This window comes from Cyanistes caeruleus, chromosome 4, assembly GCF_971803275.1.
Source record: "Cyanistes caeruleus chromosome 4, bCyaCae1.hap1.1, whole genome shotgun sequence".
NCBI lineage: Eukaryota > Metazoa > Chordata > Aves > Passeriformes > Paridae > Cyanistes > Cyanistes caeruleus.
The window spans coordinates 35913306-35939833 of NC_141704.1; the positions used below are offsets into that span (position 1 = coordinate 35913306).

The window sequence follows — 26528 nt, forward strand, 5'->3', positions numbered from 1 at the left end:
ACTGCAAACACAGCTTTCAGACTTATATCTGAAACTACTTAGGCTCAGCTAGGAAAGAGTAGGAAGCTTCTTCTACACAATTAGTCACACTGACACCAGGGTCAGAGTAAAAAAGGTCTTGAACTCCAAACAAATCAATGCATTAGACACAGCTATTAATGCCAGAGTTGGAATCTCCTTTTTATGTGGTGGTAGAGAGAAAATGTGAGCCTTCTGAAACGCCTTCTCTTTCCCTCCCCACAAAAAGATGTCAGGAGAAGAAACACATATGCATATAAAAAGGTGCAGTGTATGTTTATTTTAAATAAGTACTCATACAGAGGACATTGATATCACATGGAGAATTCAGTCAGATACTTGCTCCAAATTATCTTTCCCTCACAAAAGGTCATATAAACTGAAGATTAGACTTGCTATTTGGCAACAAACATTGCAAAAATAGTATGTATTTCCATTAGGAGGTACTTTGTTACACCTTATCTTGGTTCACTTCATGTTACATGACTATGCAGCTGGCAACTACAATTTTCAGAGTTGGATCACGTTCAAATACACTATTTTTATAATAAAACCAAACCAAGTCTACCCATGTGTAACTTCAGATTAGCTGATAAAGGTTTCAATTGTAACAGTTTATGCATTTTTATTTCATTTTGAAATCTAAAACTCAGTCTATTACATGACATCTTATACCACAAAGATGAAGCCACGTGCTCCATTTTCTCTGTAGTTCAGAAAGGCAGGTGTTGAAGTTGCCTTACACTGAGATCCTAGAGCTTCAGTGTTAAAATTGATGCTAAAACCCTTGTAAATGGTTTAAAAGGTGCTGTGAGTTGACCCCACTCAGCAGCCAAGTGCCTAAGTAGCTGCTCACTCCCCTTATCTCTCCTCCACCCCCAGCAAGATAAGGAGAGGGGAGCAGCAAAAGCAAAACTCACTGGCTGAGATAAAGAGTTTAATGAATGAAGATATGAAAAGTAAACCACCAAATGATGCAAAGGCAATCCTTCACTACTCCCACAGACAGACTGATGCCCAGCCAGCTGGCAAACAGCCACCTTAGAAGCCACACAACCTGCATGCCCTTCTTTCTCTACTTCTTCCTTCTTTTTATTGTTGAGGTGACGCTTTATGATATGGAATAGCCCTTTGGCCAGCTCAGGTTGGCCAGTTCCCAGCCATGTCACTTCCAACCTCTTGCCCAATCACTGTAGGGGCAGAGCAGGAAAAAGAAAGATTTGACCCTGGAAAGGTTTGCTCAGCAACAGCCCAAGCATCAGTGTATTATCAACATTGGTTTCAATTTTAAATCTAAGACACAGCCCCATACGGGATGCTATGAAGAAAGTTAGCTCCATCTCTTCCAGACCCATTACAGAAAGAAAACCCCAAGAAGTCAGCTATTAATCTGCATGAGCTATATCACATAACTCACCATTTAGAAGCCCAAAAATCAGAAGTCATCTACTGTAAAATGCTTTCAGCATATAAAATCATGTGCCAGATTTATCAAACCTGACAGCAAACCACTACAGTCCATACTCTAACATTGTAGCAGTGGCTTTGACCAGTGTACATATAAAACAAGCAAGCCCAAGGCCTTTCCCAAACACAACTTTGTATGGGATCCTGTGGGACTTGAGTCCACATTTTCAAAGCAGATCTGTTTTCTTCCTACAGTTTGGATACTGGCATCTGCTGCTTGCTCCCAGCAGGTTGTGAGCAGTATTGTACAGTAGATATGCATAAATAGAATCATAAATTAAATAAAATAAGCTAACAAGGTGCTCAGAAAAGCTGCTCTATGACTCTGCCACATCGCATGAGAACTCAGTTTATGACATTTGCTTACTCTAGTTCCAGGGGGAAAAAAAACCCAACAAAATAAAACCCCTCAACAACAGAAACTACATATTCCATGAAACTCTTCTCCTTTTAAAAAGACTTCTGTGTTCCACCATCTAGAAGCCTCTATGGCAGTGACACCCACTCCTGCCCAAAAACAGACTGGGAATGGAGGGCAGAAGTGATGGTCCATGGAAACCATCAGTGTGTCTTCAAAGACCTTCGGAGCTCCTCAGTGTCTGTAGGGACAACTGTTCATTAACCCCAAAATAACCCAAACAGCACTACTCCCAAAGACAGTAGTTTTCAATCAACCATGAAGCTCACTTCTCAAGGGTAAAGGTGTACAGCATCACAAATGTTTAACCCATGGAAAGACTTCAGGAACTGGATGTAAACAGTGCATAGCTTCCTGGCACTTTAAGATGTTTAAAGGCAAATGCAGACTGTATTCCTCTTTGGGAACTACTTCTCACCTCCAGAAAGTGATAGAGGGCAGCCAGGTCTCCATAAATAAAACCAGAAAGGCCACTGCAGACTAGAGTGCCAACAAAAATTAACCTGCAGCACTGCGAGAAGTATTTAGCAATACAGTCTTACGTGCAAAGACCACTCCTTCAGAGCAGTAAGGCTCTGCTACAGCAGGTCACTGCTTGCAGCTCAGTGTTGCTGCAGCAGGAGCTGTTTTGGTGCTCCAACCCAGGAGCAGGATCTGGTATGGGGCTCCAGCGCAGGAGAAAGTGTCTTCTCTGGAACACAGGAGCATCTCCCCATGCAGCAAGAGCTTGCTAGGAAAGCTAGTCAGATTTGAACATGGACCAAGCAAGGTTATCTGCCCTGGTTTTTAAAGGTAGCATTGCTCACTGAAGAGTTCTGTTCTGAATTTGAGAGGCAAAGGCACAATGAAAGTGAGCAATCAAGACCATGATTATTGGTGTCCAACTTAAAAGAAACCAAGCTCCACTTCCAAGTGAGCTGAATCTACTTTAAGGCATAATGGGGGGGAGGCACAGTGAACACTGATAACAGCATCTGTCAAATCTAAATAGGACTAGAAATTTCTTTTTTCCAAAATACATGACCCAGATTTGGGTTCTGGGATACCAGTGAACAAAACCCAGTTTTGTTTGAGGTATTAGAAATTTTACAGCTTGTGCACAGCTCTGTTGCTTGCCACACACCTCAACGCAGATGTGCCAGAACCACCGGAGTTCTGCTGCAAAAGCATCAGCCTTAATTCCCCTTTCTTCTCCCACACTTTTCTGCAGCAGATCATGGATATTTGCCATTCCACAGTGCTACACAGCAAGCAAGCTCACTTCTAAACATGTCCAAATAGACATTTCTAAACCGCAAAATAAACACAGTTCTTACAGTAAGTTAGGCAGCAGAAGGCAGGTTATACTTAATATTTCATATCAAATGTAGTGTTATTTAACTTTTTTCCTTGTCCTCAGAGTAGTAGTTACAAGAGGCCCTTTTGAACAACAGAAAGTAACAAATTAGTTTACTTTCTGGGCTTTTTAGTCCCTGTCATGACAAAATAGTGATCATCTTGCCTACTCTTCGGAAGAGGAACTTTTGACACACCAGGTGTTCCTTTGTTATATGCCTGCTCCTTTGGGAGTGGCTTCTTGGCTGCTGGGGCCAAGCTTTTGTTTGTTTGCAAGTTTTTGGTTGAGTGCTGACCTTTTGTGGAAGGCTGTGCTGGCTTTTTGGTCACTGCTGCTTTGGCTGAAGTTTGAGGAAGCCGTACAACAGACAAAGGTGTGCGTTCAGCAGGTTTGGATAAAGAGGGTCCAGCCTGAGGGGGATTACTGGCATTTGGCTGCTTGCTGCCAGCTGATGACACATTTTTGCTTGTAGGTAACAATGGAGGTGGCGACTTTGACGCTTTGCTTACTGCAAGGGAGGGTGCAGAAGCAGAAAGTTTTAGCTCGGAAGCAGTTTTCAAGTTCCTTGCAAGATGAGAACTTGTTTGTGGGGCTTTCTGAGGATGCTGAGACCCAGCACCTGAGATCTGAATATCATTTTCAAGAGGTTTTGCAAGGAGTTGCTGAGAATGTGCAAACTTGGCAACAGCGCGCAGATTTGTAACCGGCAGCCGAGCAGCCCTGGGAGCGACCGAATTCGCTTTGGTTTTACTGGCAGGTACAGGTTTGCATTTAGCAGGGACACACTTCTGTTTTGAAGTCATTGTTCCAGCTGTCCCAGACAAGAGAGATGGTTGTTTTTTAGAGGGTGAGAGGACAGGATGGACTGCTGGTGCTGGGGAGCCCCGAGGCAGGGCAAATTTCACTTTGGCAGTATCAGGGGACCGAATACGTTTGCGCAGCGTTTCAGAGGGAACAAGAGCTGTTCTTGGTCCTGCACGTGAAGAACTTTTGCTTCCAGGCTGTGAAGGAGCAGAAGCTGGTGAGTTGCATGCAGGAGACTCCAGTTTCTTCGAGGTGCCAGCTAATGGTTTGAAAGAAGACTGCACACCTGTGGCTGAGGACCCTTGTAATTTAGACCTGACTGTTGATGACTTGGCAGTGGAAGATGGGGTGACAGGCACTCTTGGTGATGCCAGGGCAGGGGACTGAGGACATTTAGATAAAGCCTTCTTGGCACTGGCCCCAAGACCTAAAACAGGAGCAGGAGATTTTGATGGCTGCTTTTGAAACATATTGACAGCTGACATTGGATTCATAAGAGGAGGCTCCTGATTTCTAGCTGACAAGCTGGGGACACTGTCACTGGTGACCCCTTTCTGAAATGCCAGGATTTTTTGTTCCAGAGTTGCAAACTGAAGCACTCGGCACGGATCATATTTGAGCAGAAAACCTTGAAGAGTGTCCCAGCCTCCACCAACACGCACCATCACATGCTTGCCATGCAGCATCTGAGAATGGGGAAGAGGGGGTGGGAGCAGAAGAGAAATTTTTATCTTGTTTTATTTTTCTTCATCTTACATTACCGACTATTGAAAGTGACTAAAAATAGCCCTTCCTTTCTTACAGAGAAACATTTTAAAACAGAAATTATGTGCTAAACAAGATTTATGCTTCTCAATTACTTTATTAGATAGCTTCTCCTGCAGAGATAATAATTCTGTGTCAGAAAATAACAGAAGCATCTTCACAGAAGACATTTTAACCACCCTGTAAGAATTTTTGTTAAGTATATAGAGTTCTTGGCATGGGTTTAATTTCAATTATGGATGTTCTTGTAACACAAGCTCTTATGACTGCTGGTGAGAGTACTCAACTACCCCACAAATCATAAACTCCAAGAATCCAGGCTTTGAACAAGCAACATTCTCAGGATATTCTATGGCATTATCCTCAATTATGTTGCAAGTCATTACTGAAATTTTAGAGACACCACAGATAAACATTACCTTAGTTTAGTGTGGTTGTAAAATCAATGTTCGTGGATCAAAGCTCTAACGAATGGAGTAATTACATCTATTTAGAATAAGGGATTGAATGACAAGTTGTCCCAACCTAAATAATTCTGTAATTCTAAAACAACTCCATAAAAATGAGGTATTTCACTTAAAAGCATTTCTCTCCCCAAAATAAATATAAATCAAAGTTCTAAAAAACTACTTACTCGTATGAAGAGTATTTTATCTCCCAGCCTATAACGTCCCTCTGATAAGTATTCAATTGAAAATCGATGGGAACAACTGCAGGGAGGATCTTCTGCTATATGTTTTACCTGGTTATTAAATTGAAAGCATTTGTTAGTATTTTGACAGAGGCACAAGTGTAACCATTTATTGAGTTAATCTTCTATTAAGAAGGAAGACCCAAGAAGGAAACCACTAAATAAGGGGGACAGGGAGTCCCCAAATAAGTGCTGGGTTAGAGACGATCTGCCTCTAAGAGCCATTTAGAAATGTAACAAATTGGAAGGGTGAGACTATTGCCAAGAAGGAGAAAGAGTGAGCTTTCAGAGAAAGTAAGGATCTGGTGGCTGACATTCCCAAAGAAACAGATTTTTTACATTACAACACAGAGGACCTTTAAAACAAATGAATTTTTAAGCAGAATAAGAAAATATTTCATAATTTCCTCTGGACCAGTTCACAAGCTGTACAAATCATTTCCTTTTCTGCAAACATACTCATTTCCAATCAGTACAGCTACTAAGGTTTGATTTAGAAGACTTTGATCAAAGCCTGCTTTAACATCTGATGAAGTTTTACAGAAAGATCAAATTGAAGAGAAACATTCATTGCAGTTATAGACTATTTACACACAAGAAATATTGAAGGAGAGCATTTCTTATACTCAAAGAAGCAAGGAAAAGGAAGAGGGGGAAGGAAATCCACGTAGGTAATACGCACTGCAAAACCTATAGAACAGTACTTTATTTACATTTTCAAAACAAAACCAAAAAAAAAAGATAAAGAGGTGCATACCCTTCTGTTTTCTGTTTGAGGAGGCTCACATGTGTTAGATGAAAACCAGCCTGTCCTTACTGAGACAGATAATACAAGCACCTAACTAAGAGTTCAGTTTAAAGCCTGTATCACACTAAGCAAGTAGCACTTACTGCCTCGTGTAGCTCCCCATGGTGACAACATGACTTTGGTGTGCTAGGAGGTGATGGTGGCCCAGAGGTCATCAGCAGGGTTTCTTCTAGCTCAATTTCCTTCTCTAGTTTTACAAGTACAGGAGGTTCAACTCCATACCTCAAATACCAAAGAAGAGTGTTTAATTTACTAAAGAAAACAAAAAAGAAACCTGTGATAACAAACTTGCAAAATTATAAGTGGCTTGACAGACAGGGACATCTGAATCAGTCAGAGGAGTAATTGCCCTGATAATTCAAAGAGAAGGAGCATCTCTGAGTTCCTAGCAGAAGCCCTTCCTAAAGCAGCCTTAGTGTTACCAGAGGATGCAGTAAAAACACTTCCAAAACCACACAGTTGAGGTCACATCCAATTTAGACAGACTATCTTAAAGCTTCCAGCTCTGCACTAGAAATAAATGAAGTCTTAAAATAAATTTAGATAATAAAGAGATACGTTCCAAAAAGCTGAAAAATTTAAACCCCTAAAATCATATTTAATGCTCAGCGAGTTCTTCCAAGAGGTACACATTACCTCTATGCTGAATGTATAACTTAAACACACAGCTGTAGAAACCAGCACGGAACAGCACCCCTCCATGGGAAGAGTCTGATAAATATTTGAAAAAATATTCACACTGATGTCCTAGAAAAACTACTCATTACTTTTTGCACAGAATTAACATCCACTGCACTTAACAGCTGCAAATAACATCCTAACTTTGTCTTAGCTTTTCCTTAGTAGGATGTGTCCTTCAGTTTTTTGTTAGGAGCATGTGCGGATCACATACCCGGATACAATGCGCCCGATTTCCAGCAGACAAAGATACACTTGTCTTGGATCCTTGTGCAACACTGAAAGGGAACAGAATAAAGAGGAGTTGTAGTTCATATTTATTGCAGGAGGCCTATGCAATTAGGTACAGCCAAGAGGAGGGAAGATGAGGTATCCATGACTATAAATTTCCCATCATCCTACCAAGAGGCAAGGTACATTACCATTGATAAAGCACTACATGCTTTACAGCTCTAATTTTCTATTCCATAAAGTCTTTAAAGCCATCCTGGCACTCCTGAAACCACTCTTCCCTTCCTCCTAAGAGAAATATGTTTTATGATCTTCCCTCTTGATGAGAAGAGGAAAGAAAGAGATGTGAACACTTCCCATTCCCTCCCCCAAAAATGCAATATCGCATTCTTAAAGATGAAAAGCACTTAACAACTACAAAGAGGAAAAATACACCTATCTGTTCATGCTCATGCCTACAGACACAGCCAGGTATGTGCACTCTGGAGGTTACCATCCACAGGAGGATACACTGCAAGGGCCCTAGCTGAGAAGTGGATGGTTACACAGCCAGTCAGCCTGAGTGGTTTTAACCTTGGCTGGGAAAAAACAATCTGGGTGACTGTGTTACCAGTTCAGTAAGCAACAATCTTTTTTTCTTATCACTACTTTAAAAGTTCCAGCTCTATATTTACAGATGAAATCCAACACCTTTCTGATGTTCAATCTGATATTTAAAATGCCTTTGCTTTAAATGTTTTTCCTAAAGTATAATCCAAGTATGAAGTCAGATTTTCTTGTTTAAATTATCTACTCCAGTTTCTAAGTCAGCTTCTTAAAAGATCTGATTACGTAGGGTAAATCTAGAATTGAAAGTTGACAGTCATAATCTAAAAGCTACTTTTAGTAGCCAATTAATCTCTTTTTTAGTGTATGAATATGTGTGCATATGTGTGTGTGTATTTTCCAGCTGTAATGGAAGTGTTTTGATTCACTTGAATCCAAAAGGGAAACATCCAAATATATCCCTAGCAAAGATCAAGACATTTGTTTTGGCTTGATGTCAAAAGGGCACCCCACAGTGCCTTCTCTTCCTTTCTGCTGCCTCAGGAGCCTCTTGATTTATTTCCTTCCCAGTCATCTACACTTTTCAGGAGGTGCTGCTACATGTACCTGATAGGAAAAAGACAATTGTCAACTTATCCTTCAACCTACTTCATTCATGAAGAATGGCTTAAAAGTCTGATGGAAAACATCAGTGGAAAGAATGTTTCATCTAGGAGGCTGCAAGTCTGCTCATTTCAGCTGCCTAAAAGGCTCACAGAAGACTTTTATGCCACAGAGCAAGCTTGTGTCAAGAATTACAGACTTCAAAACACTTCTTTGCTATGAGTGAAAGCCACAGCACCAGGAAATCATATCTGCTTATCTCAGGAAAGCGAAACAGGTTCTAATTACCTGTCCACTTACAGGAACTAATATGTTTAAGCAACACAATTCATACAAGGAACTAAAAAACAAAAAAATTAAAATATTCTTGTAATTCAGTTCTACTCATCTGTATTTCCTGGCACTGAAAAAAGATACACTCACTAGTTAATCAAAATGAGACAGATGCAAATGATGGAGTTTTCTCAACTGTTTTAAAAGATGACATATCCAGTAGAGATGCATGGGTATCCAGTCCAGCCAGCATGTAAATAGCATTTAATGGCACAAAGGCTTCAAAATCTAATAAATAAATCAAATAAATATCCTGACAAATTAATATGATTACTGAAAACAAAAAATATTTTCTCAGTTCTTTGCTAGTCTGCTGACAGGGAGATATTTTTTCTTATTAAAAAAATAAAAGCCAGACAACAAAAAACAAATTTGGCTTGCCATAAAAAGTTTTGTATTAATTTTTACTGACATAATAGCTGGTGGAAGAGCATTTCCTTATTTATTATGTGATGGAAATACAATACTCTTAACTAGCAGTCAAAAAATTTTATTCTGTCATATCAGTCTAGAAGATGCTATACAGCATCAGTTGTGCACTGGGGCAGGCATACTCCTAGTTAATATTATTTATTTTTATAAATATCTTACTAAATGGGAAAATACAAATGGTTTAGAGTCATGTCAAGTGTGTCCTGAAGTAATTATTAATTATCAACAGGCTGTTTCCATTTCAGACACAGTGCCCTGATGTTGTTACCAAATTTAACCATCATGAATGTATTATTCTGAGGGATTTCTGCAACAAGAATGAGCTCTAATACCAAATAAAGGATCTTATTGTGAGTTGACTCCATGGCCCTGTGGTCTTCCCACACACAGAAAGTGAAACCACACTTTTCTCCTGATTCTCAGCAGTTCTTTTTACTGAAGAAAAACACAACATTTTGTTGCACAGCTCTCAGTCCCCACTTCATCCCACACAGTAACTTTCAGAAATTTAGAAAAGCATCATGAAAGTTATATTAGTTGTTGAACTGATTTTTCAAGGCTTTTACTTGGACACTGCCTTAAAATAAATAAAAGCTTGCACGAAACATGCAGAGTCAAAAGAGAAAGTTCAAAAGTCTATAACAAGGCATCTTCCTGACCAGGTAGTTACTCACACAGAGATCAAAGCAAATCTTACAAAAAGAATGAGTTACCTAAGCCTTCAGATTCAAAGAGGTATGTCTCATCAACTCCAATGGCTCTACACCAGTTAAGAAAGTTGGCTGTATTATCTCTGGCAAAAAAAGATCCTGATGGAGCATCCTTCTTACATGGAACTTTTCTCATAGGAAAATTCTGGCAAGGTCAAAAAACAAAAAGTACATTGTGCACATACAACATTGCCAACAGATTTCAAAGCATATTTGTAAAGGAAAATACACCCTATGTTCAGAGCACAGAAAGAGTTGTGACTATTTTGTGTTCACCTCAGTATGTAGTATATGAAAAAAGCTACACTAATATAGAAGGCATTCTACCTCATCATTGTGAATAGTCAGTGAGTGAACAGTCCTTAGTTCTGCAGCCTTTGTACTCCAAAGTAACAGACTTGCTTGCTTGAGATTCACATTTCAACTAAGCATTGCTGCTCAATGAAAACACTGAAGCCCATCTCCAGGTTTGGATACTTTTACAGCTGACCTGCACACGTGAGTTCAGCCACCACTTTCTGGCATAAAACATACTACCAAGTGCCAGTGGATATCTTATTAACAACCCACACTGATGTCAGGGGAACAAACTCCAGACTTGAACTAGCTCTTCCTCTGGCAAGATTTCCACTGAAATCAAACTAAAAACCTAGCAAGGACCTTAGGATGTGGTTAACAAAGCAAGTAATTTTTTGGATGAGTTCACCTATAAAGCCACTTTGTTGTTAATCTGTCTCTGGATACACAGCATACAAAATGCTTCTTTGGGAAGCCTCACTCACCTGCTTTCCCTGTAACTACTACCTAAAATTTAGGACTTCATATATATGTTTTGAAAATCATTATACAACTCACCCTTAAGTTATTTGTGCTACAACATTCTTTAACTGTGTTTTGAAGAACATCAACCAGTTGGCAAAGCAGTACCCCATTATCAAGTTCTTCTAGCAGTTGTTCTGCTTTGACTTCCATTCCTTTAAGAAAAATAAGGTCAATATTAGAGTTATTCCACAGAAGGTAAAGAAGTTTCATACGAACTTAGAGGCAGCTCAAAAAGCATTCCAGTGTTAAAGACTGAAAAGTAGAAGAAATATGTAAGTAAAATTAAATCAAATATTCATTTAATTAGATTTTAATTAGACTAACAAGATTCAGAAATATAAATTAGAATTAATTGTGCAACCCTTAAGAGGTGGCAGCTAATAAAACTGAAATCAAAGCATGCATTTTAATGCAATTCTCGGAGCCATTCAAACTCAAATACACCAAATCTTAATAGTACCAACTATAGATATTACACATCAGCGCTGGCTAGAATATTGGAAGTGTTAATTAGAGAGTGATTTATTTTCAAGCTCACCCAGCAAGCCAGACAGCCAGATTGAGAGATCCTCTTGCATAGGCTCCAAAGTGGCTTCATGCCGCACAGATATCCATTGGTCATACAGGCACACATCTGCCAAACCCGGCCCATGTCTCGGAGTCAGAGGACTTCGGGGGCTCAAGGGAAGCTCATCTCCAAACCACACCTGCAGAAGATTGCAGTAAGCTGAAGAAGGAAGCTCTAATACTTGCAGTCAGATGACAAAAACTTGTGGTTCTGAATCAGTCTGAAGAACTATTATTCAAAGAGTGAGCGTCCACTTCCCTTTCAACAGATACAACAAACCAACACTTCAATCAAATGGTTCTGCTCTTGTTAGTAACTCCTGCACCAATACACCACTGCATTCACTCTCTTGATTCCTTTGGATTTAAAACTACATACTTTCCTGAATATAGAATAACGAGAACATGCATTAAATGCTTCAGATTTTTTTTTAACTCGGCACACTTTAAGTCATGAAATCAGCAAATTATATCATTTACTACAGACTACTGATTTCTTGATCAAACATTTCAGAGTCATTTTGTGCTTAAATCATTAAAAATGATAACATTAAAGTATTGCATGTTCCCATGCAAGGACATAACACATTTCTTGAACACAAACACGTAGCATTTCTCTTCAGGACTGCATATTTTCTAAATGAGAGGTAACTTACATTTAAAAAACAGGACCACACTGTGGTGAAGAAAAATTTCCCAAGACAGAGTCCTTCTGGTATTCTTAACTATTTTCCTTCACTTCAGTGTATATGTAAAATATATTTATTTATACTTATTTATTTATACTTAAGTGATTAAGTAGAATATAAGGTTATTGAAAACCACATCTTAATCATGATGCAAATTTTTCAATAATCTCAGGCTTTGACTCCAAAACCTTCTTAGCTAACAGCACTAAGCAGTGAATGGGTCACCTATCTGATAATAACAGTGGGTTACCCTTGTCACATTTCTCCTTGTAAAAGTGGAAAATTACTATTTTTTTTTTTTTTTTTAATCAGAGGTAACTAGGGAATCTAGTATTTCATCTGCTTCAGGGTAGATTTTTGTATTAAAAAAAGTATTATGCACATATACAGGATTTAAACACTTCAAAAGGCATTTACCTGAACCGCATTCTGCATGGTCGCCTGCTTTACATTAGTTTCTGCTCCTGGGGAAAAATAAGAGATTTTTAATGCAGTCTCTTCTGCTTTCATGAAAATCCTGAGAAAAACCCATCAGTGCTGTTTTGGAAAAATAAGAGTGAGTCTAATAGGAAGGGAAGGGGAAAGAAGGAAATATCTTCATAGCTGAGGTTTTGATCCAGTATTAAGTCAACTTCTGTTCTCTGCCCTTAGATAAAAGTGCAGTTATTACAGGAAAAGTAGCAACTAACTTCCTATGCATAAACAATGCTCCAAAGTTGGCAAGATTTTTAGGAGCTGTATGACTTTTATTTTGCCAAAGAGTAATACACATACTTCAAACCATTCTTGGATTTAACACTGTTGGCACTGATTATTCCTTCCAAGTTATCACAAATGGATCTCGTACATGTGACAGACAGGTATATGCATCCTGAGTTTACATTAAATATTTGGAAGATCATGAAAACCTTAAAGCAAAGAAATAATTTTAACAAATAAGATTTTCTCTTATAGAATAGTGTGGGTTGGAAGGGACCTTAAAGATCCTAGAGTTCTAGCACAGACACATGAGAGAAATCAATGTCAGGCTCCAGGTCTCAAGATGAGCAGTATTGCCAGGCTAGCTGTGTGCATGTGTACAGAAGGTATTCCTCCATAATAATTTTCCAGTGGTATTTTACGATGTCAAAAAAGTTCCTATCTGTGTCTTGAAGCCTGTTAAAAACAACTTACTTGCTCTGTTACTTAAGAGATACAATAAAATTTAATCTTACTGATTAAACTGAAAGCAGATTGCAGACATTATGAGACATTTTTAACTCCTGTTTTCATTAAAAATAAGTAATCCTCCTCTCCTGCCCCAGATATTTAGGCTTTATATGTAAATGACATCATCTTCCCTCCTGCACATCCTGTCCCTCTTAAGACAAAAGGCTGAATAGCACATCACAGAAAACCCAATTCTTGTAAAAATTCTCACCCTTTCATCTAAATGAGAAAGCATAATGGTGTGATTTTCTCCCCTTTGTTCCTTCCCACTGTCTTAAACCTCACAGACTATGTGGGACCACACATATCAAGCATTTCAAACAACTTACCTCTAAGACTGGCAAATGAGCAACCAGTTTGGTTTCAGCTGAAGACACTTCCTTGTATCAGGACTGCTAGCACTTCTCTGACCTTATCAGAGACACTCCAAGTGATATCTTCCCCTTCCTTTTATTTCTAGGGAAGGAAAAAAAAAAAAAGAAAAATTAAAAAAAAAAAAAAAGAGAGGCATCCTCTCCTTGATGTCATTTTTCCTTCTATGAATGAACAAGGGAAGGGAAGGGTATATACCAAGCATTACTAATGAGCATGTTATGCTTCCCACAGCTTTGTCCAGGGGAATACGCTTTCCTTTGGCATAAGAAAGCTATTGTCCTAAGAGTAACTCAATAAGAGGCTTCATTGATTAAAAAAAATAAATAAAACAACAGCAGAACAGCCAGTAGAGAAGTTGGTCTCATTAAAATAAGGAGTTCCATATAGGCTAACAAGAGCTCTAGCATATTAACTGCCAAGGGAAAACAAAAGACAGCCTAATTCACAGGGAGCACTCAAAACATGAACAAAGCAAAATATTCACACTGCAGCTATCACAGGAATGCTCAGCATCTGCAGTTCTGTGGCATGCCTAACAAAATCTAGTCTTGCCAAAAAAAAAAAAAAAGAGGCGATTGAGGAGAATCGTGGCACTTGAACTTCAAGGGCCTGCTCTTCTAAAACAAGTTATTTTGTAAGCCCATATGTCAGAGCTCCCTAGAAAGTCAAAAGGCTTCACTTATCAGAGCATCTGAAAAACACTTAACAAAAACCCCCTCTGAAGATGTGACCTACAGTGCATGAATTTTGAGTTGAAAAAGTAACAATTACCCATTTTCAGATGCCAAATGGTTCAGCTCAGAGATTGCAGGGAATACAGATTAATGTAGCCTTACCGTTTACTGCAAGAGGCACAGGATGAGAAGACCCAGATCTGCCACCTTCAAGTAGTCAGCCTGCAAATGTGCAGAAAGTGCTGTGGTGAGGTGAATACTACAGTACCAGGCAGAGTCATAACCAAATGTGACTTCTTCTAAAACCAGTTGGGTTCCCTGCATCAAAAAGCTGTTCATAATGAATGAAGTATCTGATACTGAATTTTGGCAGCTCCAGATAGGACTGCATCAGTTTCTACACATGCCAGTTTCATCAACTCTCATTCAACAGGCATTTGGCATTCAGACACAGAAGTTTGTGAAAGAAAGGACCTCAGAATAAAAGTACAGTGTAAAACGTTCCCTGCAGATATTCAGGCCATGCCATTGTCATTTCCAGGCAGACCCTGATATGCTCAAATACCTGGTACCCAGGACCCTCAAGGTCACTTGGGACAGAAGTCTGAATAAGTCTATCACAGTAGAAGCAATTATTTTAATAATTCTTCCTCTTACTCTTTCTGGTGTTGTTTCTTCCCCATTTTCCCCCTCCCTGCTTCACCCCTTAAACACAAGGAAAACACCAAGAAACTTGTGAGCATTTCCCAGCCAGAAGGCAGTCAGTCCAGTCCCAAACTCAGCAAGCATAGATGTCCCCCACCACCAACCCCACTTTCAGGAAACACCTCATTTCTGCTACCAATGGCTCTGTGGGATGGAAGGAGAGGAGCTCCCACCTATCCACACCTTACAGCTGGATCGATGCAGAGACAGGTGGTCAGCCCCAAATGATATATCAAGAGAGGCAAGAATTGCCTTCAGCTGGTTGAGTGTCAAACCTCCAGTGAAGGACTAGAGCTATGGATCAACACCAGGTAAGAGAGATGAGAAAAACACCCCTATCTATTGTCACGTGGCACAGGGACAGGCATTCCTCAGGAAAGGGGGTACAGACACACCCTGGACATGACCAACACAGACTTGTGAGACCACAGTTTGCTTCTGCTCTCCACAGAGATGCCCAACACCTTGCCCCCAGACACTCTGAGAAACAGCAGAGTCAGCAAATACTAAAGCACTTCACACAAATACTTCAGGGTGTTAACACATGCTCTTCGATGCCACATGAGATAGCCTGCTTAGGATCAGTTGTATCAGAATTTATAGATCTCTCACGGGCCCAACCAGCAAGACATGCTACACTAATTACAACCCATTCTGTAGCACAAGATGAACCAAGTCCAAATCCCCCTTTACTTGACTGAACAGTTTACATATAAACAAACAAACAAACAAAATCCACAACCCTAAAGATAGTTAAAACATTGATGAAGCAGCCATTGACCTAGCTGAAGTGGAACCTAAAGGGATTCACAGGCTCATTAAAATGCCTTCTGTTAACAGGCTCATTAAGAAAAAACTTGGGTAGAAACGCATCTACATCTTCACCCAATATTTAAGATATACAACATCTTCTATTCCATCAACACCCAAAGGCAGTCACAACAGTCTAACCCAAAGCAACTGGATTAGTCTTGACAGTACCTACTGAAAACCATGTTTATAAACACACTGAGATGAAAGAAGCTGTCACGTCAGTATCTGTTGAAACCTACCACAGGATAGTCAAGATTTTTTTACAGACACATCTGCTAACATGCAGAAGAAAAGGGGTAGGCACAGACACCCACTGAACGGAGCACTACTCCCTCCATCACTACAGCAATTACAGAGCCTTTTTGTTGCATTACTGAGTCAGCAGGAGCTCTGCTTCCCTGGGGAGGCCTCAGAGGCACGAAAGAGAAAGAACCAGACTAGTCAGTCGGAGGTGATGGGCTTTAAGGTGGCAACCAGCTCCTCACATTAAGGCACGCTGACTGCTCTCCTCAGCGACTGCCTTTCCACACCTGTCCATGAAGTGCACACAAGCAGAGGCAGGGAGCACGCTCTCCCCGACCAAATGGCAACAGAGGCCCTGCGTACACCTGTCAGGGCAGAGAAACCCACTTGAAATCAGGGAGGAGCAGTCTGTCTCCACAGCTGGCATCTCCGCAGGAGACATGCAGACGGCTGCTTTCCCACAGGAGCATCCAGTTTGGGCAGAGGCTGGTTAACACCAGACACGCTGCCCCAGCTGCTCCCTCACATACAGACAGCTTCTCTCCCTCCCATTTCTACCCCACACTTCCTCCAGCCAAGCGACGTGGAGGGGAGCATTTTTCGATGCCCATTTAGCAAGCTGCTGGCTGGCCACTGTCAGGAGTAATTTGTTACGATTTAAATATAAAATCGTGTCTTATTCTGAAATTGCCACCCGGTACAATTTCAAATGCATAAGCCAGTTAGGCCCTATAGCTCCTAAAGGAATACACGTACTTTTTCCCATGTCTTGATCTGATACTTTGCCAAAGGTGACACACAGCATCCTTGGAACACGGCCCGCTTTTGGGCAAAGAAAGGAGCCAGACGCTTTTCGGCTTGTTAAGCAATATGAAGGAGTGCTTTAGCCAAGAGCACTGGGGCAAATTTCCTACAGAAACAGCACTGCATCCTCGAACGCCTGCATAGGGCACAGGAGAGACTGGTTTGGAAGGCTGCTATGCAAAAACTCTCCCCTCTCCCTTCCCCAGGGTAAGTTTCGAGGCACTTCCCTTCCGACAGCCGTGACAGAGACAGCGGATGAAGTGCTGCCGCTGGACGGGTGACCGGGCCGACGGCAGCGCCCGGCTCCGCCCAACACGGGGCTCTGCCGGGGCTCCCCGACACGCGGGACTCGGCGCCTTCCCAGCGCTGCCCCTGCAGACAGGCGGGACCCCCCGAGCGCCGCCGCTCCGGAGCTGCGCACCCGAGGCACCGACACCAGCGGGGCTCCGCCGCAGCGCCCGCTCCTCGCCCGGCGCCGAGACCGGACCCGCTGCCCCTCAGCCGCCCCGCACCTCTCCCGAGGGCCGGGCCACTGCCACCCCCCGGTGCGGGCTGCCGTCACACTCACCGCTCTGCTGTGCCGTGCCGTACCGTACTGTCCTGTGCTGTGCTGTGCCGTACCGTACTGTCCTGTGCCGTGCTGTCCTGTGCCCTCACGGCGCATGAGGCGCCACCGCCCCGGCCCGCGCCGGCCGCTCCTTTCGAAAGCGCCAATCGGCGCCGGGGGCGGGGCCGTGCCCGCCGCACCTGGCCCGGAGCCGCCGCACCGCCTCGTTCCCGGCTGGGACACGGCTCCGGGCACACCGCCCCCGGCTGGGACACGGCTCCGGGCACACCGCCCCCGGCTCGGACACGGCTCCGGGCACACCGCCCCCGGCTCGGACACGGCTCCGGGCACACCGCCCCCGGCTGGGACACGGCTCCCGGCACACCGCCCCCGGGCTGGGACACCGCCGAAGGGCCCCTGACAGCCGGCGTTGTGCCCGGAGCGCTCGGCACAGCGCTGTCCCCGCAGCCTGCGGTCGCGCCGCTGGGAGCGGACCCCGGCACGAAGAGTCCCCCCAACACGGCCTGCAGCCCCCGGCGGCATCCGCACCTCCGGGCACAGCATCCAGACACGCTCAGCTGTCTGCTGGTGGTATTTCTGAGAGCCATTAAACACCAGCAAAGTCATAAAGCAAATTAACCTGTGACACACTTTCACAAAGTAAAGATACTCTATAATTTTTACTTCGAAATAATAATGCAATTGAAATTACATATTATATCATGAAGAGTCTTTGTGTGTATGTGGCTTTTCTCCATTACATAATTTTTCATCTAGTGAAGAAATAATATCTTGCATGCCTTATATGAACACATTTCAGAGTAGAACAGCAAATGACTGTGACATTAACCATTTAGCTGGTTTATTACTGTAACTGGAATATATTCTTTGACAGAGGTAAAGAACAAAAAACACACTGCAATGAAAAATTATGAATGGAAACTTGCATTTCCCCATTTCTTTACACAGGAACAGTAACTGCAATCAGCTTAATTGCAGTGGGAATTAATTGGGTTCCTCTGAAGAGCTGGTGGGCCCTTTCTGATCAGACGGTATAAATACAGAAAAAGTTATACTCACATGTGAGAGTCTGATAGCTATACAATATTCTGTACATAGTGAACAAAATGACTTTTATGAATCCATGGCATGTTTCTATAAAAATGTGGTAAAGAAAATATAATGCACCCTGGGATACTTTTCTATGAAAATAAGTGCTATGTGGTCCTTTAAAAAGATATTTCTCCTAAAATAAAATAAAGAAGTATCACTGCACATCCCAGATCTCACAGAGAAGAGGTGTGAATTTGTGATCATTCACTCTCCATGACATCAGCATCTCTGCATGATGATGGTTAAATGTCCGTAATTCTGTGAGACGACCAAGAAGACATGCAAAGTGTTGAGGGTTATCTGGGTGGTGAAGTTTGCAGACTTTTTGTAAAATATCCAGCAGTGGTTCTTGAAGCCTTTCCACAGAATCTCTGTCCTTTATATATTGTCGATCTGATTATGGTTTTAAAGAAAAAAAACATATTAACAAACATATGCTTTGATACACTGCAATTATTTACACTGATAATTTAATATTAAAATATTCTTATTTATTCACTGGTCAATGATGTTCATACTTACAAAGAATATTTCTTTTCAAATTAATATGAAATAAAAATGTTTAATGCTGTATTTTTGCTTTAGGGTTTTCACGTAAGCTTCCCACTTCTAGCTTGAGGAAACTTTAAACCTTCTCAAAAACTGAAATGTTTTAACTTTGCAATGTTTCACTGGAGTTCTGTCATTGTCTCTCCATGTGGTTCTGCACCAGAGTACATCTTGCAGTGCATTGCATTTATGTGCTTGTTTTCTAGTTTAACAACTGAATATACAGAATGAGCATGCACATTCACTTACTCCATGTAGAATATAAGTCTTTACAAACCTCACATCATTTTCCTCATGCTTTCTTTCCTGAACCACTAATATTTAATTCTGGATGAGAAGTTACCTGGAGATAGGATAACTATGGCTGTGAGCAGAGCATATTCTTCCTGTGTCATCTTCAGCTCTCCAATACTTTTATAAAAATTAAACATGGGAGTTATGAATTCATCTGAGATACCTGTGAGAGTGAAAAAATAGTTACAGTATGTCTTAATTATTGAAGCACTCTGCTTTATTGCTGCACAGCAATTATTTCATACTACATATTGACTGTCTTGGTGGAAGAAATCTAATATAGAAGTCATGATGCAAGACAATTAGTTACAAAAGTGCAAGTACATCCTTGTTTTCCAGAGAAAACTAGGCACAGGCAAGCACTGGCAATTTCTTTTTGCATGGTTTCAAAGTCTTTCTTTCAAACAATTCATTTTACTCTACAGGTCTGTCCATCTGGCTCTTCAGGACAAGTTTCATACATGGTTTCTTTGCTGTCTGCTGATAATTCTCTTTTGCGAAGCAGACCCTGTGTTCCCTGTCTCTGCATTAGTTATATGGAAACCTCTCAGGGAGTATGGTTTAATTCCAACCCAGCTCTACAGCTAACTGCCTTGGGCAGTTGCTTCAGTTGTCTCCATAAAGGCTCTTAATTAATCCTTTTATGTAGCCTGAAACTTTCATTAGGTCTAGGATTACCTGTAGTCCAGGATCAACTTGCTTGCAACTACTTCTACTACCTTAAAGCATAAAGTGATGTATTATAAAATACAGAGCCAAAAATAGCTAAGACCAGGCCTATTTAAGAATGGGATCATGTGATTCTCTCATCATCAGCAAAAGCCTCTAGGGTTTCCAAACTAAGGCATGCCAATGGGACTTCTTCCTGAATTTGTCATCATATCACAATGTTCTTAGTTAGCCTTAAATTACAGAAGTACTCCATCCTGCTTTTTGGTGTAAAAGAGAAGTCTTGTGACATCAAAATTATTCATTTGTTAAATGATATGTGAGTCACTCAGAGCAGACACCAAACTATTGACAGCAGCTGCTTGCAGCTCTGAAGCAGTGTAGATATCCAAACCAGTGGTTCTGCTGCAAGAGCCTTTTGGCCTTCCTTGACTGAAAGGATGGAAGCTTCCTCGGTTCCCACAGATGAGGGCCATAGGATCTCTTGTAAATTTAATCTTAATTTTTGAGCCGTTCTAGGAGAAGTCTTTATAACTTGCTTTGGGAACCACATGAAATAATGCAGGTTTGAGTGTTGGGTACAGCACAAAACCGAAGCCTGGGACTAGCGAGGTTTGGAGTTCCCCGCAGTAGGCGAAATTCAAACTGAAACTCAGCAGGTGGAACTCAAAGAAAGGAAACATGAAGTCACTTGACTCAGCTATGAAACAGTCACATTTTGCTGTGACAGTGAATTTACTTCAAGCAGTGGAATAGTTATGTGTCCCAACAGTGAAAGTATGGTCTTGCAGGGTGTGGTTTATTTTGTGGTTGACTCATGTGTTTAAACACATGACACGAGCAACCTATGTTCACTTCAGATTATAAACCACAAATCTTGTTTCTGTGATGAGTTCAATACAACTGAGCCTAAGTCAATTAAGGGGATATATATGATGCAGGTCAGCTCATCCTGCAGAAGTTAGTAACACAGCTGGGCCTTCTTACAGAGCAAACAATAGTCACAGCATCAAATGTGCTGTGAGGCTTATGTTGTTAGTCATCAGCATTAAGTACTTAAAATTTTGATTACTTGTTATTGCTGACTTTCGGGGAACCATCACTTGGTTGGTTTTAAATGCCAAGGTTCCTTATATTATGTAAGTAGCACACATGTATATAACACACCAAAGTCTTAAACTTTGCATGAAAGTAGAAAAAAAAAGAAGCAAAAAGCTGGGCCCTAAAGCAGAGAAAATGAATTCCTTTCATGAAAATAAGTAGCTCAGCAACAACATGAGAAAAATCCAAGACAAACTTGATAATTTTAGAAGTCTCTGTCCAAGGTATCATGCCACTGGACACAATCTTGACAGGAAACAAGAAATGGTAGGAAGTGGGCTGTGACTAAAACTCCCATCATTTGTTTCTCATATTCATAATCTGAATTATTTTCTTTTTTCTTTCGAAGGTCAGGTTAGCTTTCAGCTGAATTAATTCATTGCTTTCGCTGATCCCAAACTCCTCAAATCCTGTATGGCAGAAGTAGGATGAAAATGGTGCTGGCAAACAGGATGAGAAAAACTAATTCAGGTCCTCACTGGTCCAAACAATGCCTAAGCATGTAGTGAAACAATCCCTGCCCAGAAAGCTTATAAGCTAACATTAAGTATGGAAGGGTAAAGTAAAAAAATGAGTACAGATGTGAAATCAAATGAAATTATTGCAGAGGACTCTGCATTAGTGTACTGAAAACAGAGAAATAAAACCATAGCGATGAAAGGGGATAAAAAAGGGATGTCTGAGCAATGCAAGTGATTTACCACTTTTCTAAGGAGAACAGAACTTCAAAATCTTTAAACTGATATATGTCATGAAACAATTATGGAAAAAATCCATGAAAAACGAGCAATTTTGGAAACAGGAATCTTTTCTCTTAGTAGTTTTGTCATCCCACCTATGCTGGAGTTTCCCTGCTATTATTTACTCTTCCTGTGCACTTTACACAAATTGCTTTTCCGTCACAAGAGGGGGCTGTTTTCTTATGTGATTGTAAAGGCTTCGGTCTATATTTAACAAGCTGCAACAGAAAGAAAAGCAAAGCAGGAAACACAGGAAACAGATGTATATTGTTCTTTTTTTTTTCTTTTTTTTTTTTTTCCCTAGCTATTGTATGAGATGTTGCCACTTCAGATTATCAGAGCAAGAGTTAAAGGTGATTTGGTGCTTTGTAACTGGAAAGTCTAGAGAAGAAATGAGTAACTTCACAGAATGTCATTACTACAAGTTATAGCTCAAAAGTGGAAAGAAAAAAAAAATCAAATAGATGAAATTATATTTCTGGCCTCACTGAGAACAGAGAAGTTAGTTCCGCCTAACCCTCTATATTTAGATCAGACAAGAGCTCTGCACAGTGTTGTCAGGCAGGCAGAGCTTCCTGGTCACTGCTAATAGTGCCTCCTTCCTAACTTTCTTCAAAAAGGTTTCAAAAACCTTGTTTCATGCAGCATTATGACAGTAAGAACATGCTTATTCTTCATATGTCATTGGGCACCTTTCTGCATTATATGGATTCCTACCTAACCCAACTCAGCCACCTGCAGAAGATACTGCAGATCATTTGATTATTTTGTTATGTTCACGCGTGTCTGGCTGTAAAGCCAAGCAAGGTCAGTGGGAAATACAAGCTTTACTGAGTGCAGCTTTGCAGCATCAAACTAGAGCAGATTTAAACCCATGAGCATTACTTATTCAACATCCCTTACTTGCACAAGTTCATCTCCACCTGTAGTTCAGGACACAGCATTACTTTAGACCTTGTCTTTTTTAGAGTTTTGTTGCTATGATTTCTCTTTAAAGGTAAGGTGACTTATACCTTAATAAGGTTTGCAGTTTCAGGCCATGAATAATTATCTGTTTAACATAACCCTGGAATACATGTATTTACTGTGGTATCAAGTCAGTATTGCCAGCTTTTTGAGACAGCATTATCTCTTCTATTTTGGCCATTTTGCAAAACTGAATAATTAATCTCTTGCAAGAAGAAAGTTTGAAATGCTAATTAACAGTAACTAGCACCAAGTTATTAATATAGATAGAGATCATTTTTTCTTGATAAACATTGAGGTGTTAGGAAATATGAAACCAAGGGTATATTAGTAGCTGCTTTATGCAAATAAAATATTCTAATTACTCTTACATTTTATCTTTCACATTATTCCATCCACCAGAATTGTTTTTCATGATGCTTATTCACTCTCCCTTCTGATCTGCTCAAATGCATCGATGGCCCTTTAAACACTGACCAAATTCACCCCCTTGAAGCTGAATGCCAAATCAGGGGAAATTCTAGCCAGGAGAGAAGACACACCAGAGCATGGGCACATACTTTTTTGTCTGCCATTATCCTGTAGGGGTTAAATGGCCAGCTTAAATGAGATGTTAGCATGTGTTGAGAAGAGCTCACAACCAAGTACCAAACCCCCATCTTCTTTAAAGGAGTCCGTAGGACCTCTGTTAAGTCATAATTGCAAGCAAGGAAACCTTAGTTTAAAACACCCAACCAACCAAACAACAAAGCAAGCCTGTAAGGAGGGTGCAAATGACTTTTCCACATACCCTCCTCTAGCAGTGGCCTGAGTGCCTGCAGTCATCAAACGAGGGCTGGCACACAGCAGGAGCATCTGCACTGCCTTGAGCTAATCTTCATAGGCAGAGCCTAAAATAAGTTTTTGGCCTGAAGAAGCACACTTACGCAGAAGAAAGGAGATTGGGTCCCTGACATCTGTTCTTGCTTTCATGGGTACAGATCTATTCTGTAGATATGATTTAAATAATTTTAGCAACTTTATTTGTACTTTAGGTACCTAGCACTGGATGGCTCGGTGTGGCAGATTGAGCAGGAAAGGTGTGTGAACAGAAAAGCTCTTTCCTCTATTCTGCAATTTAGAGTGGTCTAAATTTCTAAATGTTTTGGGCAGTGTGGCAGTTTTTCCTTGAGTCACAGGATGATGTGTCTCCTTCCATGAGGATGCACATGACCTTTAGGAGAATTAGACACTTTGGACACATCAGTGAAGATAATTTTTTTTCTCTGCACAAAACCCAGCACAAGGGGGACTTGAAGCACCACCCTTGCTCTAATAACTAATAACCAAATTATAAAAGACAAGGGCAGTGGAAATTATGAGGTATCCATGTTCCAACACCAAATTTTGCTTTTGGTTGTGGGAGCCTCTTATCCATATCGATGGGAACTTTGTATCCCACATTCAATGGCAAAAGGTGGCCTCTTGCCAACGCTTTGAAAGTGCAGCTATTTATTTTTTTTTCTTTGGATCTCAGTGTACTTCAGCACCTGTAACCCATCCAGAAAGACAACAGTGTATTTCACAATGTCAGAGGTCCTGCTGCCAATTTAAAATTTGGGTCCAGATTCTTCCCTTTCTGTCAATACCAGTATTTTATTTCCCAATACTCAAATTCCTAGAACTGCTCTGTAGAGTAAAATGATGAAATAAAAAAAAATCTCTGTCTTTTCATGACTACTGGAACCTGGTATCTTTAGCAAAACAAACTTCAAATGCTCACAGAGAAAACATTTTGTATCTAAGCTCTATTTTTTAAAAATACTGTACTGCTCAATAATTGGGTGAATTTGCTTTCAAAATAACAAAAAACCACTAAGCATTAAATTACTAGAGGGTCAGCCTTTCACAGAATGAGTCAATCGCAATATGATATATGCATAATGAAGTATCAAATAAGATGAGTAAATGGCACCCAATCTCAGTAACATTAAAAAAAGTCTGTATTTCTCATTAAGTCTCAATATTATTGTGTGTAGGAGAAGATTTGAGTCACAGGTGCACCTAATGCAAGAATTTTCATAATGGCTTACGGAGAAAGACCATCAGGGCTCAAACAAAGGCAGTCTCTGAGGTGCAGCAGGACTTGAGCAACATGCACTAGCTGAGAAATAAAAATACACCTCATCAGCATGAGAATGAAAATGAATGCTGATAATGCTCAAAGGTCATCACCGCCAGATCTCTGACTTCTTTATCAGAAAAAAAACCCAAACATTCCATACAATCAGACTGAGAAGGCATAAATATTAATAGATGAGAGCAGATTCAAAGTGGACATGGTGACAGGTGACAGAAGTCTGGACAGCTTGTGACTTTTAGGCAGGATCACCACCACCCTCCCTGATTTTATGGATACAGGCATCAAAGCTTGACAGTAGAACTTATGTGATATTCAGGCATTTGTCCATACCTGAAAATACACAGACAGAAATTCTGACTAACAGCAATAATTTATGGCTGCTGGCATGACAATGGACCTCACTAAGAGCCATAAATAATCCTGATTTTTTGTCTGTTACCTATAAACTTGATTTTAAAACTCCCACTCAACCATCACTGAATTTCTTCTGATTCTCTCTATTGTCTTTGTAAGTTTCAGTTTGCTGCATTTAGCCTTTTTAATTTCTGTGTTTATCTGTTTGTTTTCCAGTGAAGCATATGGAAAAAGAGGTATTTAATCTCTTCTGGCCATTCTCATCTCTTGGACCAGTATATAACATAATTGTGGGCAGCTGCAGCTTTTAGTAGCCTTTGTCTTTACTGGTTAAGACTGGAAAAGATTGCTTACATTTCTATTTTAATCTCACATTTTGTACAGGCTGCTATGAAACCTAGAGCCCTGATGTTGAGTCTTATGACATGCAGGAGTGTGAACTGCACAATATTTAGTATTTTTAGAACTGAATATTTCCAATATTTTATTTTACTATAATTTATATTAGATATTATTGAAATAACATTGAAAGCTGTATGTGTAAACAGTGCTAACAAAAGAATTTGGATGCCTTTCATTTTGTTTAAACTTTGACACATGAAAATAATGAGAGTTTAAGCTGCAAAAATAAACTATTTCTGTAGTAGATATTTTAAAACTATATCAAAGTTTTATTTATTTCAAAGTTAATAGACCCAGTAGTGGTAATTAAACTACAAATGCAAAGATTTACAAGCTGCTTTTTTTATTGTTACAGCCCCATTAAATGCAGCATAGGAAAATCTTTTAAAATAGGTTTGAATTTGCACAAAGTAGATAAATAAAACCTATGGGAAATGTTATTTTATTCAGTATTTGGCTACTGATAGAGGGAAAAAATGCAGTCAGTAGCAGTAACCTGGATAATATATTAACCTCCTGTAATACATGGAGGAGGAAGTTTTAGCATCAGTATTTCCTCTTATGTCTTCAACTCCACCCTGGCTTGAGGGAAGATATTTTAGAAATTCTCTTCCAAGAGCAAGAAGATAAACATTTGTATTTATACATGCATACACATTAAAAAAGTTATTGTGTTTCATTTCTTGGTAACTATTCAACCTGGGTTTTTGGTCTAAGAATTTGCTTTTAATTTACCTGGAGTTTTTTCCCCACAATAAAAAAAAAAAAATGTGGGAAATCTACCACATTTGTTATTTTTCTTAAAATTTCTAAACAAATTTCTTCTAAATTGTTCTACACAAAGTGCTTTTTTAAAATGTACAACACCACAGGCAAATAATACTAAGGCAGGATATGATGTAATATTCCAGCCAGTAGTGTTATCATGAA

At 40.3% G+C, this 26528-nt stretch overlaps 2 protein-coding genes across 10 annotated transcripts in view; both read right to left on the reverse strand.

Moving 5' to 3' along the window:
* Positions 1-269: 269 nt before the first annotated feature.
* Positions 270-17504, reverse strand: GAS2L3 (growth arrest specific 2 like 3). 6 transcript variants are annotated; one of them, XM_086885818.1, is made up of 12 exons: positions 17310-17481; positions 16694-16877; positions 14339-14398; positions 13457-13583; positions 12336-12382; positions 11201-11369; positions 10696-10814; positions 9844-9985; positions 7200-7263; positions 6391-6529; positions 5443-5550; positions 270-4729 (listed from the first exon to the last, which is right to left on the reverse strand). In XM_086885818.1, the coding sequence occupies exons 5-12, from the start codon at positions 12351-12353 to the stop codon at positions 3353-3355; spliced, it is 2136 nt and encodes a 711-aa protein (XP_086741944.1). In that variant the 5' UTR covers positions 12354-12382; positions 13457-13583; positions 14339-14398; positions 16694-16877; positions 17310-17481; the 3' UTR covers positions 270-3352. The 6 variants fall into 6 exon arrangements, with proteins under 6 accessions (XP_086741944.1, XP_086741942.1, XP_086741940.1 ...); XM_086885816.1 differs by having other exon boundaries at positions 17254-17463; XM_086885814.1 differs by lacking the exon at positions 16694-16877 and having other exon boundaries at positions 17310-17504.
* Positions 17505-17949: 445 nt separating this feature from the next.
* The window catches only part of NR1H4 (nuclear receptor subfamily 1 group H member 4), a 35247-nt gene continuing 26668 nt past the window's right edge, over positions 17950-26528 (reverse strand). For all 4 annotated transcript variants that reach the window (XM_023933935.2, XM_086885821.1, XM_086885822.1 and 1 more), the window contains 2 exons: positions 19294-19407; positions 17950-18794 (listed from right to left, as the gene is read on the reverse strand). In XM_023933935.2, the coding sequence (XP_023789703.2) occupies positions 18556-18794; positions 19294-19407 (353 nt within the window). In that variant the 3' untranslated portion in view covers positions 17950-18555. The remainder of the gene's footprint in view (positions 18795-19293; positions 19408-26528) is intronic.